This window comes from Gallus gallus, chromosome Z (genome assembly GCF_016699485.2).
Source record: "Gallus gallus isolate bGalGal1 chromosome Z, bGalGal1.mat.broiler.GRCg7b, whole genome shotgun sequence".
In the NCBI taxonomy this organism is placed as follows: Eukaryota; Metazoa; Chordata; class Aves; order Galliformes; family Phasianidae; genus Gallus; species Gallus gallus.
In genome coordinates, this window is record NC_052572.1 from 32,444,191 (window position 1) to 32,457,141 (window position 12,951).

The following is a 12,951-nucleotide window of genomic DNA, read 5'->3' on the forward strand; positions in this document are numbered from 1 at the left end:
ACTCTGTCTTGTTCAGGGAAATGTAATTTTCTATTTTCTGTTTTATCTTTTTGAGGTTGCCTACTCTCACTAAGTTGAAGCTCAAGGTCTGTCAAGGTTTCTAAGCCTTCGTCTCGAGTCTTGAAAAACGTCCCATAACTTGGTTCATTTTATTTCTTAAACTTTGAGTATATTGCTGTATTTCTGATACTTTCAATCTGTTGCCATTTTAAGATCAGTCCCTTAGCTTTCAGCGGGTCTTTCTATGTTCCCTTCTTTTAATGGACCTTTAATTTCCCCTCCTTTATATGGATCTTTTAGTATGCTGCTGAACATGTAGTCTTGCATTACTTTGGTAATGCTGCTATAATGGGAAAATGACTGGGAAGAAGACTTGTTTGAGTGATGGTCCACATCTGTATTTACAGAAAGTGTAAGTATATGTAATAATAAAGTACATATAATAATAATAATGTTGTGAATGTACTACATTTCTTACTGTATACAAGTTAGTGAATTGAGAAATTGAATCTCAGATAAAAGCAAAATTGTAAACAGACAAAACTAACTGAATTGCAGTATTGGGTAAGTTAGATAGGTCTCACAGGAAAGAGTTGATAAAACTTTGAACAGTATGAAAAAGGACACATTCCACAGCTGGTTAACTGGTTAAAATTTGAAGTGCTTTTTGTTTTCTTTGCCTGCACTCTCCTTCATGGCTCACTCATATTAAAACCTCCACTTCCTAGTGTCTCCACACTCACCCACACTCCCTCACAACTCATATCTAGGAATTCAAGTTACTGTGGCTGTCTTATATGCCCTCTAAGCACTGCATTTTAGTGGCTCCGAAGTTTAGGTTATTTCAGTGGCATCCTTACTAATGTAATGTACTTTACAGAGGACTTTCCTTGTTATCATCTAACATTTCATTGTGTTATTCAAGCAAAGGTTGAAGATTTGTCACTCTTAACTCACTGTCAGACCAAAGCTGAATATTCTGTAGACCTTATGAGGATTTAGTAACAAGTCACATTTTAATCTTGTCTCTGCATGTATAAAGTAACAGTGTCGATAACTGGGCTTTTAAGGATTTTATCAACTATGGCAAATAAGACCCAGAAGAGGTACCTTTTTCCCCTCAAAGTACTGTAGGAAGGGAGAGCAATTAAGACGGGTTAGCCAACTGCAAATTAGTTGCAGATTGGGATAGGTTTGCACTTTATCTAAAGGTACCCAAGCTATATCTGTTTAACAGTCCTAGTAGTTTTTACTTTTTTCCTAGAGACAAGCATATGGATTATTTTATAGCCCCCACACCAGTGTTATGCAGGTCAAATATGACTTTTGTCAGTGAGATATGTCACTCTTCATTATAGGACTTCATTATAGGAAATAGTGATAGTGTAGACTGCATTCCTTAAAGCTGAAAGAACATTTACCTCAGTGGTTAAGAATTGCTTGTAGTTAAGTACTTTTATAGTTAATAATAAGTTGTTTATTATCTGGACAGGAGATGGCTCCACCTTACCGTGATCAAGAGGCATGAGTATGTCTAACAGTAGATGGAAGTGGTCAGCATATTTCCCAAAGATGTGCTTAGACCTGACCTGTTAATTTGAGTTAGGATTTGTAGGGAAATGCTTTTAATTTGGAAAAAGTAAGATCTTAATCTGAACGTGGAAGCATACAAATGGAGTGATGATTCTGATCTGATGTATATTTTTCTTACCTGAAAACTGTATCCTGGCTGAGCATTCCACATAGGGGGCTGTGTACTTAAAGCCAGAGAGGTGTGTAAGTATCCTAACAATCTTTGTATCCTAAAAATCTTGCAGAAGTTACCAGAATAGAAGCAGAGGAGGGAAAAAGGACTTATACTGCTATGTCTGAACTTGGTAACTATTAGAAATGTACTTTTTTTTTCTCCTTTGTTTTCTTTGTTGTTTGCTGAGGGTTTTGATCTGAGTGCAAATGTCAGAGGATTCAGTTTAGTAGCTGTGGCATTGCACACATGGAGGATATTGGGCAGTACTCTGAAGGAGTAATTCAGTTTCACACACATTGCAGTACTTACAGTAAGGATGAGGAGCTGAGAAACATGGAAGCCACACAGACACCTTGGAAAATGGTACTGCAAACTGTTAGCATATGGAAAGTATCTCCTAGAAACCTCATTAGTATTTACATAATAGAAGGATAATGGAAAAGGTGGCTGAATATTAAGGGCTTAGTCAAATCATATAGCGTGGTTGCCTACAAGTTAAAGCTTGCCCAGAAGTTCCCTTAGCCATTTTTCTTTGCTCTTTCTCAAAAGACACAATTCTATCTGTGCTGTCATGAAAACAGACATGAGATCTGTGTTCTTTAAATTGAGACTTAGGTTTGTTCAGCTTGAGTATCTGAGCAAACTGGAAATTCCATGAGTTCAGTGTAGTACATTACTTGTCTGTCTTGTTGCAGGTCAGATGAACATGGGCATCATAGGTAACCTCTGTCACTACTGAATATTGTTGAATTACCAATGTTATCAGTGCTGTATAAGAAAAAAGCTTCATCAGAGAATCCAACTATTTCAGTACATTCTAGCGATATATTAGTAAAAAGAAATAGTCCGTGCTAAAATGGAAAATATTCCTGCTTAACTTTCAACTAAGAAACCGTAATCTGGATATCTGAGATCCACACGGTTTCTCTAGAATTTGTTTTCATGCATCTTCTTTGTATACAGGCATTGTGTAAAGTTTTTGAATACAAAGGGAGACTGGCTGTTACCTTTGCATGATTCAAAAAGAGGTTTGCATCTTTCTGTTAGTCAGAAAGGTGTGTGGAACTCCTCTCTTCATCCCAGTTCATGTTCTGGAGTTTTTAATGTAGTGTTACAGATTAGACTCATCCCTGACATTTCTTTATTCCACAGAATACACAGTGGATCATTATCTCTGCTACAGCATGACAACAGTATGCACTATGGAGTGCAGTGCTTATAATGATCAGCAGAGCCTGTTTGAGACGTCGCTAGGAAAACAGACACAATTTTCTATGAAGTGTTTTAGGTTTTTTTAATTTTTTTTTCTCTTTAGCCTCTGTTTGGAATCCACGTCCAATTTCTGTGGCTGATGTATACTTAGATAAACAGCAATCCCAGACAGTATTCTAAGTGAAATGTGGTATTTCTCTGTATTTGATGAATCTTTCTGTTGTTTAGCCAGGCTTATACGCTAATTTCTGATTAAATACCTCTTGCAATTTTTTTTTCAACAAATTTTCTTCTAATTTACTGGCATCTGACTTTGTTTAAATTTACTAAATATATGGAATCGTAGAATATCCCAAGTTGGAAGGGGCCCACAGTGATCATCAAATCCAAATCCTGGCTTAAGACAGAACTACCTAACAAAACAAACCTATGTCTGAGAGCATTTTCCAAAAGCTTCTTGAACTCCATCAGGCTTATGGCTGTGGCCACTGTCCTTGGGAGCCTGTTCCGGTGCCTGACCACTGTCTTGGTGAAGAACCTTTCCCTAACTCCCGACTTAACCCTCCCCTGATGCAGCTCCATGCTGTTCCCTTGGATCCTGTGTCTGTCAACAGAAAGCAGAGGTCAGCACAGCCCTTCCCCTTCCCTTGTACAGCTGTAGGCTGTGATGAGGTTCCCACTTAGTCTCTTCTTCTCCAGACTGAACAAACCAAGGGATCTCAGCTGCTCCTCATGCATCTTGCTCTCAGGACTCTCCACCATCCTTGTAGCTCTCCTTTCAACGCTCTGAGGTAGTTATATCATAGAATGGTTTGGGTTGGAAGGGACCCTGAAGATTATCTCATTGCAACCCCCTTGCCATGGGCAGGCATACCTTCCATCAGGCCCATGTGGTAAACCAGAAGCTGCAGCAACCAAATCAAGGAACCCTGTAAACAGAATATTCATTTCTGTACCAGAAACAAGATGATATCTTCATTACTTCCCCAGTTTACTGATGTATTTTCTTCTGCAAGCTCTTAAATTTCCGAATCTATTCTGTGCAAGAGAGTTGCTTAGACTGGTGAACTAAGGTTGAGGTCTACTTGAAGAATTTTTCAAGACATGAGGTGAATGTAGTTCAAACACTCTTTGGCTACTAGCAATCCAACAATGTAGTATTAGTTCTTGCCTGGTCCCTGACAGTGACTTACGTTGAAAGAAAATACGTTTTAGTCTGTGTTTTCTGAAGTTTCAGCAAACTAAGCAAGGTTTTAAAAACTGAAGTTGTAAGAAACTATTGGTATGAGCCAAGACTTTAAAAAGTCAAAGAGAGGACGAACTTCAAAGACAAGAAGAGAAGTTGAGGTTAACCTTGCAAGTTAAGTACTAGTTTTCCTGGTTCTTCCTTTTTGTAGGCATGCTAGTTCTACAGGTTAATTCTTCAGTAACTTAGGACGACTGGAGCAGATGAATGATCTGCACATATGTCTTTTTAAATGGAATTGCTCTCAGACAGCAGAAGAGTGATGTGTTGGCACTTCTTGCAGGTGTCTGTTTGCTCCTTCTTTCATTGTTTCAGAATTTTTTAGCAACAAATTTCTGTATTTCTGGCAGTTTACTTTCCTCTGGACCACGCCTTTTGCCCTTACAGTTAAGTGTCCATCATGTCGGCTTTATACGTGCTCTAGTTTTCAAGTTCTGTTCTAAGAATTGTATATGCAGTCTTTTAGAGAGCAAGACTGGTCCATTTTTTCATTCTTGCAGGTACCCTCAATCAAGCTGTTACTTACTCTGTTTTTATTTTTATTTTTATTGGGACTGTCTCTTTGTTCCACGGGGTATTCATTTGCAGAAATAAATTAACGATTCTGGTGGTGTCTCTTAACAAGCAGAGAGAGTTATTTTCTTGTTTCATTTGAAGAGAGAATGAGATAAAGGCAGAGAAGAGTTCTCAGTTTGCCTGCTGCTCAGAAAATCTGACGTTAGTAGTCAAATGCAATACAGAGCTTATGAATTAGTAAGTAATTAAAAAGTTGCAGTCACTTTTTTCAATTCTTTCCATTCTAGTTTTGGTATAAAAATAGATGTTTGTGCAAGCTAGGCAAAGATGGAAGGTAATTTTTACACACTTCAGTCTGTATTGTGAAATGTTTCTGGTGAAATTCAGTTTTTTTTTTTTTTAACTGTTGTATTTCTAAATGTAAAACTTGTGATAAGTACCTCCCTCACTTTTCCCTTTTACTCTTCTAATCAAGCTTAAATACAGCTATATTAAAGCTGACTTCAGTACTTTAAAGCTGACTTTAGTACTATAGTACTACTACAAAAAACGTGAGATCTGTCTTATTAACATTTTTTGTTCACGGACTACTTTTACTAGGCTGGCAGGGCAGTATTCTTTGTAAAACCATCCTGTTGGCAGTTGTTGATCTGTTGAAGGATGATAAGGAGGTCGTTACAAACTGATCCAGCTGATAGTTTGTTAATTCCACGTTAAAGCTGATGTTTGGAAGGAATAAGACTGTTAAGACTAAATCAAGACTGGAAATGTTGAGGATAGTCTTAGAAATATGGAAGTATAGGAGGAGAATTTGTGCAGGATTTTTTTTTTTTCAAGTATGTTAAACAGGTGAAACTTCTGAGAAAAGGAGAAGTTTGAGCCTTCTGACATATCTCACTGTGGAGTAGGTTTGGTAAACTGTGCTTTTGCTGCTTTTCTCTTTGGTATGCCACTGATAAACATCTGTATTGAAAATTTTTCCTTTTTGTTGTTTGTGTATGTGAGAGAGAGATTATACAAACAAACATTAAATTTATTGCCAAGAACCTTTGTTCCAACATCTGTTAAAGTTTCTCTCTCTTCTCTTAAATGTTTGGAATCGGGATGCAGTCTCACTGATTTATTTTATGTTTCCAAAGTCAAAATTTTTGATTGTATTTATGCAACCTGAAATGCGCTTATGTTAAGCAACTTTCTGATACTAATTCATTTTTCTTGGTGTGTCCAATTTAAGTTGAAATTCTGAGACAATTTGGGTTGTTTTATCAACTCTGTCACCCGTCAAAGTGAAAATACTTTATTAGAACGAATGAGGGTAGTTAAATTCATATGTGAGTTTGTATTATATCAGATCTTTAGTTACTGCTTTAGCTAAAAGCATTTTTTCAGATGAAATTCAGTGTCCAGGCCTTTATCTGGATGTATGTGTCTAGTTATGGCTTTTGTGTTTACTGTAACTTGGAAGACTTTTTTTTAAGCTTAAATCCCTTAAAAAACAAAAAAGCCCTGCTGCCCCCCAAAAAACTAAGTAAAGAAGTAGCCTATCTTTTGAACATTTTATAGCCAATCCAAATTTCAGAGTAGATTTCTAGCATAGTCATTTGCATTCTTTATATGTTGGAAGAATGGACAACAGAGATTCAACAGTCAAATTCAGATGATCCCATGTTGCTTAAACTGTGCTTGCACGTACAGATATTCTGTTTTGTAATGAAATATGACTGATTTGATTAGTCAAGGTATTTGTTAAAAGATCATGTTCTGACATTTTCTAGACAAAACTAGCTGAATAGTTAGAAGTCAATATGAATACCATGTAAGCTCTTTGAAACGTTATTTTAAAAAATTTCTGGTGTAGTGAATCTCATTGATTTAGGAGAGCAGAGTTAAGCAGTGTATTCTTGGCACTTTAATTGGAAATCACGTGCTAAAAACAGCATGTGTTTACAGAATTCTCAATCTTCTCAATATTTTGTCATCTCGTTACTGAAATTATATTGTTATTTCATTGTTTTTTGGAAAGGATGGAGTTGTGTTGCCTCAGGCTACAACCACGGTAAAAAGCAAATGGTAGGGTAATTGGTAGAATATTTAAGCTCCGTCTTTTTACTTTCTGATTCTAGCCAGAGTTTTTTTTTTTAGTTCTAAAACAATGCAGCAATAACATAATGCTACATCAATTTATTTAACAGAATAGAAAATAATAATGTAGTATTTTAGGTCTGTGAAAATTATTTTGATATGTGTTTCTTAGATCATTTCTTGGATAATCACAGTTTCCTGTGCAATTCAGATATACTGGGTTGGTATATAGAATCCTAAAATACTGAGTGATAAGAAGAGTCTGTATGTCGTGTTTACTGTCTGTCTGAACTTTAAATTTCTTCAAAATGTCCTTCTAGGCAGCTACAGACAGGATAAAGCAATTGGAAGAAAACTTTGAAGCAGAAAGAGCAGCACATTTGAAGTCCAAATTCAATTTGGAAATCACTCAGGTAAACTTTTTGTTAAATATTTTGTGGAACTTTACAGCAAAAGAGTTAGTGAAGTTGTAAAGTTGGAATCTTCTAGGTGCTTCAGTAAGAACACTATTTTTTTTTTTTGCATTTAAGTTTCAAGACTGTAATACATGAAGGGAAGATCAGAAGAATACCTGTTTCTCAGGGAATATTCTTTTTAATGTTTTTTTTAATATTAGTAATTCAGATTTGTAAGAATGAGAGAGTAACTTCTCCTAGTATTTAAACAGTGTGGGGAAAAGAAATATTTCATAGGACTTAAACACCATAGTACTGTGTAAATATCCTGTCCTATGTCCTTTGAATGGACACTTATTAGGATTATTTGGATATGCAGTATATACATCTGACTTCTATAGGAGTGAATACTGAATAAATGCACCCTGAAACTGCTGTTCCAAATATGATTGTTCAAAGTAGATTTCACCTTCGAACAACATTACAGTATCAGCAATTACCAATAAAGGTTAATTATATGAGAAAATATAACATATGTACTTGAATATTAAATCTTTGCATTTTTAACAACAGACATCTGTATGACTGAGAGGAGCGGGGAAGTACTGTCACTTCAGGAAGCAGTAGGGAAAGATCTCAGATTTGTCCCAGAGGAACTTGGGACAGCTCTTTGAAGAAGGTAGCAGGCTGATAGACCAGCTGAAGTGCCTCAACACTGATGCATGCAGCACGAGATATAAGCAGAAGGAGTTGGAAACCACACTACAGTTACAAAACTATGACTTACCATCATATTTTCATGATAGCAGTTATGAATTGCACAACTGGAGCACGACAGTTAAAGTCTACAGGCTTTTCAGGAGAGAGAGGCAGGGAAGGATGGGTAGGGGCGTTGCTTCTGAGAAATACTCATAATCAGGTTGAGAGCTTGTGAGTAAAAATCAGGGATTAGACCAATAAACACCTGGTGGTTGTGATTTACTGCAGGCCACTGTAAACCCACTGTAAACAAAGAGCAAGTCTGAAACTGCTTGTTGAAAGTGAGTGTGTATAAGTCTATGGAACCTTACAACATGCCTCGCATTTCCTGAAAGAACTATCTTATGTGGTTGGGAAGCCAGCCTTCATCATATATGAAAAGTTATGGCTGTCAGGTGAAGTCAAAAGAATTGGTGAAAGGAAGACCTGGGGAGTCCACGGCTGGTCACTTCTTTGCCTGGGGTAGTTGTGGAACAGATTCTCCTGGAAGCTATGTTAAGGTACATGAAAGATGAGATGATCTGAGGCACCAGCATAGCTTCACCAAGGGCCTTACTAATCTGGTGACTTTCTTCAATGAAGTGATGGTGTTGATGGACACAGGAAGGGCAACTGATACCATCTCCCTGGATTTGTGCAAGGCTATTGATGTAGTCCCATACCACAGCCTTATCTCTAAATTGGAGAAATAAGGATTTGAATGGTGGATTATTCAGTGGATAAATAATTGGTTGGATTGTTATAGCCAGAGGGTTGTGGTCATTGGCTGTTGATCACAGGTGGGGCTGTTGGAGTGTGTCCAAAGAAGGGCTGGACAGATGATCAGAAGGCTAGACCACTACACCTTGTTCAGCCTGGAGAAGAGTAGATTGTGGGCAACCTGATCAAGGCAAGCAAAAAAAAAAAAAAAAAAAAAAAAAAAAAAAAAAAAGGACATTTCTTTAATATTCTTATAATATCATACTTCACAATGTAAATTTTACAAACTTAATCAGTAAAATTTGTATTCTTCCTTTTTATTTTCTGAGCAACAAAAATAAATGATGCCATCTTTGAGTTAGGTTTTTTCCTTATTTTAATGATCTTCTCTGTGAAAAAGCTCTAATTTATTTATTCAAGGGTACCATTAAGGTAGTAAAAAGTAGAGATTTGGTTTTCTTCATTTTCTTTGTCTACTTCATCATATTCAGTGGAACTGGGAGGGCAGTATTCCATAAAATTAGAGACTTTTATAAATGAGCAGCTGGTACAGTTTTCTTCTCTGTTCGAATACATGGATTTTTTGAGTATGGTTTCCTCTTAGCAGAAGTAATAATTGTAGCCTTTGCAACCACATATCAAACTTAAACAATAGAATTCCCCTGAAAAACTGTGCCCAAAACCTAACAGGTGAAAAATTCATACACCACTGAAGAACATTAAAAGACATTTTTCTTCAACTTACCTATTTGCCTCTGAACTATTTATACATTTCTGCCTATGTTCAATGCTTTTTCTAAAAATGCATTAAGATAGATTTAATGGAATATAATTGCCCTTAAAACAGAAAATGGGACAGCATTAAACACCATGGTACTTTTTTCTAACTTGCTTTCATTGTTTTCTGATCACTTGGTAGATGAGAATTCGAGAACTTGAAGGAGCTTTGCAAATGGAAAAAGTCAGCCAGGCAGAAGCTCTTTCAGATTTAGAGATGATCAGGAAGGAGTTCAAAGAAGTAGAAAATGCATATGAGAGAGAAAAACAGAAAGCCCAAGAGAACTTGGAAAAAGTCAATAGGTAAGTTATCTTTTATATTCATTGCAAATTGGCAGTAGGCAGCTTGAATAGCACGTACAGTTCTGTAGTTTTCTATCAGTAGAAAACAGTACCATCCTACATACCTTACAAACCTAAGAAAGGTTTGGAACCTGGTGTTCCATTAATAACAGGTCCATACTAGTAAGCATACATGCTACGGGAAGGTGGAGAAAATAACCAATCTATTACGTACATTATTTGTCTAAGCACAATACTGAAAATGATAGTTATGATAGGGTCTTGTAGCATTTGGGAGAAGAACAGAAAAACATACATAATGGGTTTAAAAAATATTTTTTTCTTTATACAAGTACAGTGTTATGATGAGAACTTTTCACGGAACTAGGTGGATCTTCAAGATTTCCATCTAGGAATTGTTTATTTGTGGTGAATAATCTCCAGTTTCTGCTTTTGAATAAACCTGGAAAGTTTTGACTTGGTAAGAAAAGGACAGGAAAAGGTGTGAAGTAGACAGAATTAACTGGAATTTCTTTCCCACTCAGTACAGTCTGCTTTGTCTGTGGTAACAGATGGTTCTTGGAAGAATGGCTGTGTTGTACTGCCCATGCAGATAGGAGGATGCACAGTACTGTATTGGGATAAGAAAACATAAAAAGAGTGGAGTTGTATAACAGGTAGCTAAGCAGTAAATGAAATGAAGGATAGATTTTAGGGAAGGAAGAGGTTTGGAAGGACTTAAAGTTGATGGCTTACCATGGTGGTATGGCTAAAAAAATTCTGTAGACTTCAGCGTACTGAATTCCGTTTTTCTATATATGTAGTTTCAGAGATGTTTTTAGTAACACATTTGAAACATCTGCTGTGTTATTAACACAATGGTACTCTTCATCAAAGTTAAGCCAAAAGAAGTCTGAAAGTGAGACTGTGCATTTAGGTAAACCAAAGCCATATTAAAAAAAAGAAAAAAACAAACTTTCTCTTCAAAGAAAAGAAAATAATTTTCATGTAAAAATGCTGAGAATGCCTGAAATACACTATGGTAGTAATCCAGTGTCATTATTCAGGAATATTGCCGTTTAAACAGCTAGGAAGCTGACCGGGTATATTTTGAGATTTTTAATTAACTGTAAACTTGTCTTACCTTGTTGTTTTGCTTTAAGCATGAATTCTATGTTAACAGTGTATATGACATTAAGATAATACCAGATTCTTTGCATTTTCTTGAAGTGAAGAAAGCCTGTGCCAGTAATATGAGTTTATCCAGTTTTTTTAAAAAAACTACTTCATAGTCAAAGCTGTTTTGTTTGAAGTCTGTTGGATCAGAAGCTTTTCTGATCCAACTTCTGACCTGCATTGCATGGTACGTAACTTCTAATTTCTTGTCTTGCACAGAACTTTTTCTCCTCCAGTAGGTTTCCATATTCAGTTGTTGAAGAAAACATGGAAAATTCATGTTTTCGGAGATGAATACACAGATAAAATCTTTTTACTCCCTGCTAATTCCTGGACTGTTTCTTCCAGCCAAGCTCCACTTCTGGGCCCCTCAGATCACGAAGGACAGGGAACTGCTTGGGAGAGTCCAGTGCAGAGCCACAAAGATGATTAAAGGAGTGGAGCATCTCCCTTACGAGGAGAGGCTGAGGGAGCTGGGTCTCTTTATCTTGGAGGAGACTGAGGGGTGACCTCATTAATGTTTGTAAATATGTAAAGAGTGAGTGTCATGAAGATGGAGCCAGGCTCTTCTCAGTGACATCCAATGACAGGACAAGGGGCAGTGGGTGCGAGCTGGAACATAGGAGGTTCCATAATAAATATGAGAAACAACTTCTCCACAGTAAGGGTAACAGAATGCTCGAACAGGCTGCCCAGAGAGGTTGTGGGGTCTCCTCCTCTGGAGGCATTCAAAACCTGCCTGAACGTATTCCTTTGTGGTCTAATCTAAGTGTTCTGGTAGGGGAATCAGACCAGATGATCTTCAGAGGTGCCTTCCAGTCCCTGGCATTTTGTGATTCTGTGTGATTCCAAAGCCAAATATCCCAAGGTCCATCTTTGTATTTGAGGCTAGACCAGCTACGTTCAGCTTCATCAAATGAAACACAGTGGGTTTTGAGTCTTCTTGGCTAATGTCTATTATGCTGGAGTAGCTTCAGTCTAGAAAAACCTTTCCAGTCTTCAACATGGCCACATAGCATAACTTTCTATAATCAGTCAAGGAGCCATTAGCCTTCCAGCAGTTTCTGGGTACAATTTACTTGTTCCTTCTAGAAACTTCAGGAATTACTCCCCTGTTGTTTCTATCCAAACTCAACTTGCCTTTGTACACTATATGAGCAGCTCATGTCTACATGAAAGAATGCTAACCCTTCTGTGAAAGTTGACACAGTTTATCAGTTGGTAGTTTTAATAAAGGCTAAAGAAGCAGAAAGTGCCTATTCTTAGAATACTGTCTCTCTGAATTCCTAGTCTGTAAAGGTAAGTAGCGAAGGTCAAAATTTACCTCAAATGGACTATTAGTATACTCAGTTCCTTTTAGATACTTGCATGTAATGGGCGTGAACTGTCTCTTCAGTCTACTCTGCTCTTTGTATGTGTTGAAGCATACAATTATCAGTTATATGGGTATCAGTGATTGCTTTCAATGGATCCCTTCAGATTGAATAGAAGAACCTTTGATCTACTTACCTTTGAAGGGTGCGGTCCTTGAACTTAAGACAAGGAGCTTGACATTTTCCTTTAAGCCATGATTTGGCATCCTAACATATTTTTGCTTTTCCTGGAGAAGTCCCCCAGGATTGTCTTTCAGTTTTTGGAAATTGTTGGGGACTTTCATTTATAATGCTAGAATACTTCTATGTCTTTTTAGCTGGGCTTGATGTGGTATAAGTGGAAGCTATGAGAACTGATTTTCTGAGAAAAAGATCAGTAACTGTTTCCAAGCATACAGACTTTTCTGGGTTGCATAATTTATTAATTAGCTCTGAACCCAGTAGCACTATGTAAATTGGAAGTAACAAGAGATCTGGCTCTTCATGTGAATTTACTTTTCTTGAAGAGTGAGGACATGATGTAGAATAAATTGGAACTTCTCTTACTATGTTTCTGAAAGCTATGAGAGTAGGAGTGACATTCGAGAACTGAAACAGGGAAATTCTTTAAGAATAAGAAGTAAACGTGCATCTTAAAGTAAATGTCAGCTGGGCTGGAGCAGAAAGACTTAGACATTAGCAGGAATG

At 37.0% G+C, this 12,951-nt stretch overlaps 1 protein-coding gene across 10 annotated transcripts in view; it reads left to right on the forward strand.

Moving 5' to 3' along the window:
- The window catches only part of CCDC171 (coiled-coil domain containing 171), a 253,486-nt gene that overhangs the window by 22,321 nt on the left and 218,214 nt on the right, over nucleotides 1-12,951 (forward strand). For all 10 annotated transcript variants that reach the window (XR_005843077.2, XM_004949106.5, XM_040656232.2 and 7 more), the window contains 2 exons: nucleotides 7,124-7,216; nucleotides 9,576-9,736. Coding sequence is in view for 9 of the 10 variants with exons in the window: in XM_004949106.5 (XP_004949163.2) it covers nucleotides 7,124-7,216; nucleotides 9,576-9,736 (254 nt within the window). In the remaining variant the exon portion in view is untranslated. The remainder of the gene's footprint in view (nucleotides 1-7,123; nucleotides 7,217-9,575; nucleotides 9,737-12,951) is intronic.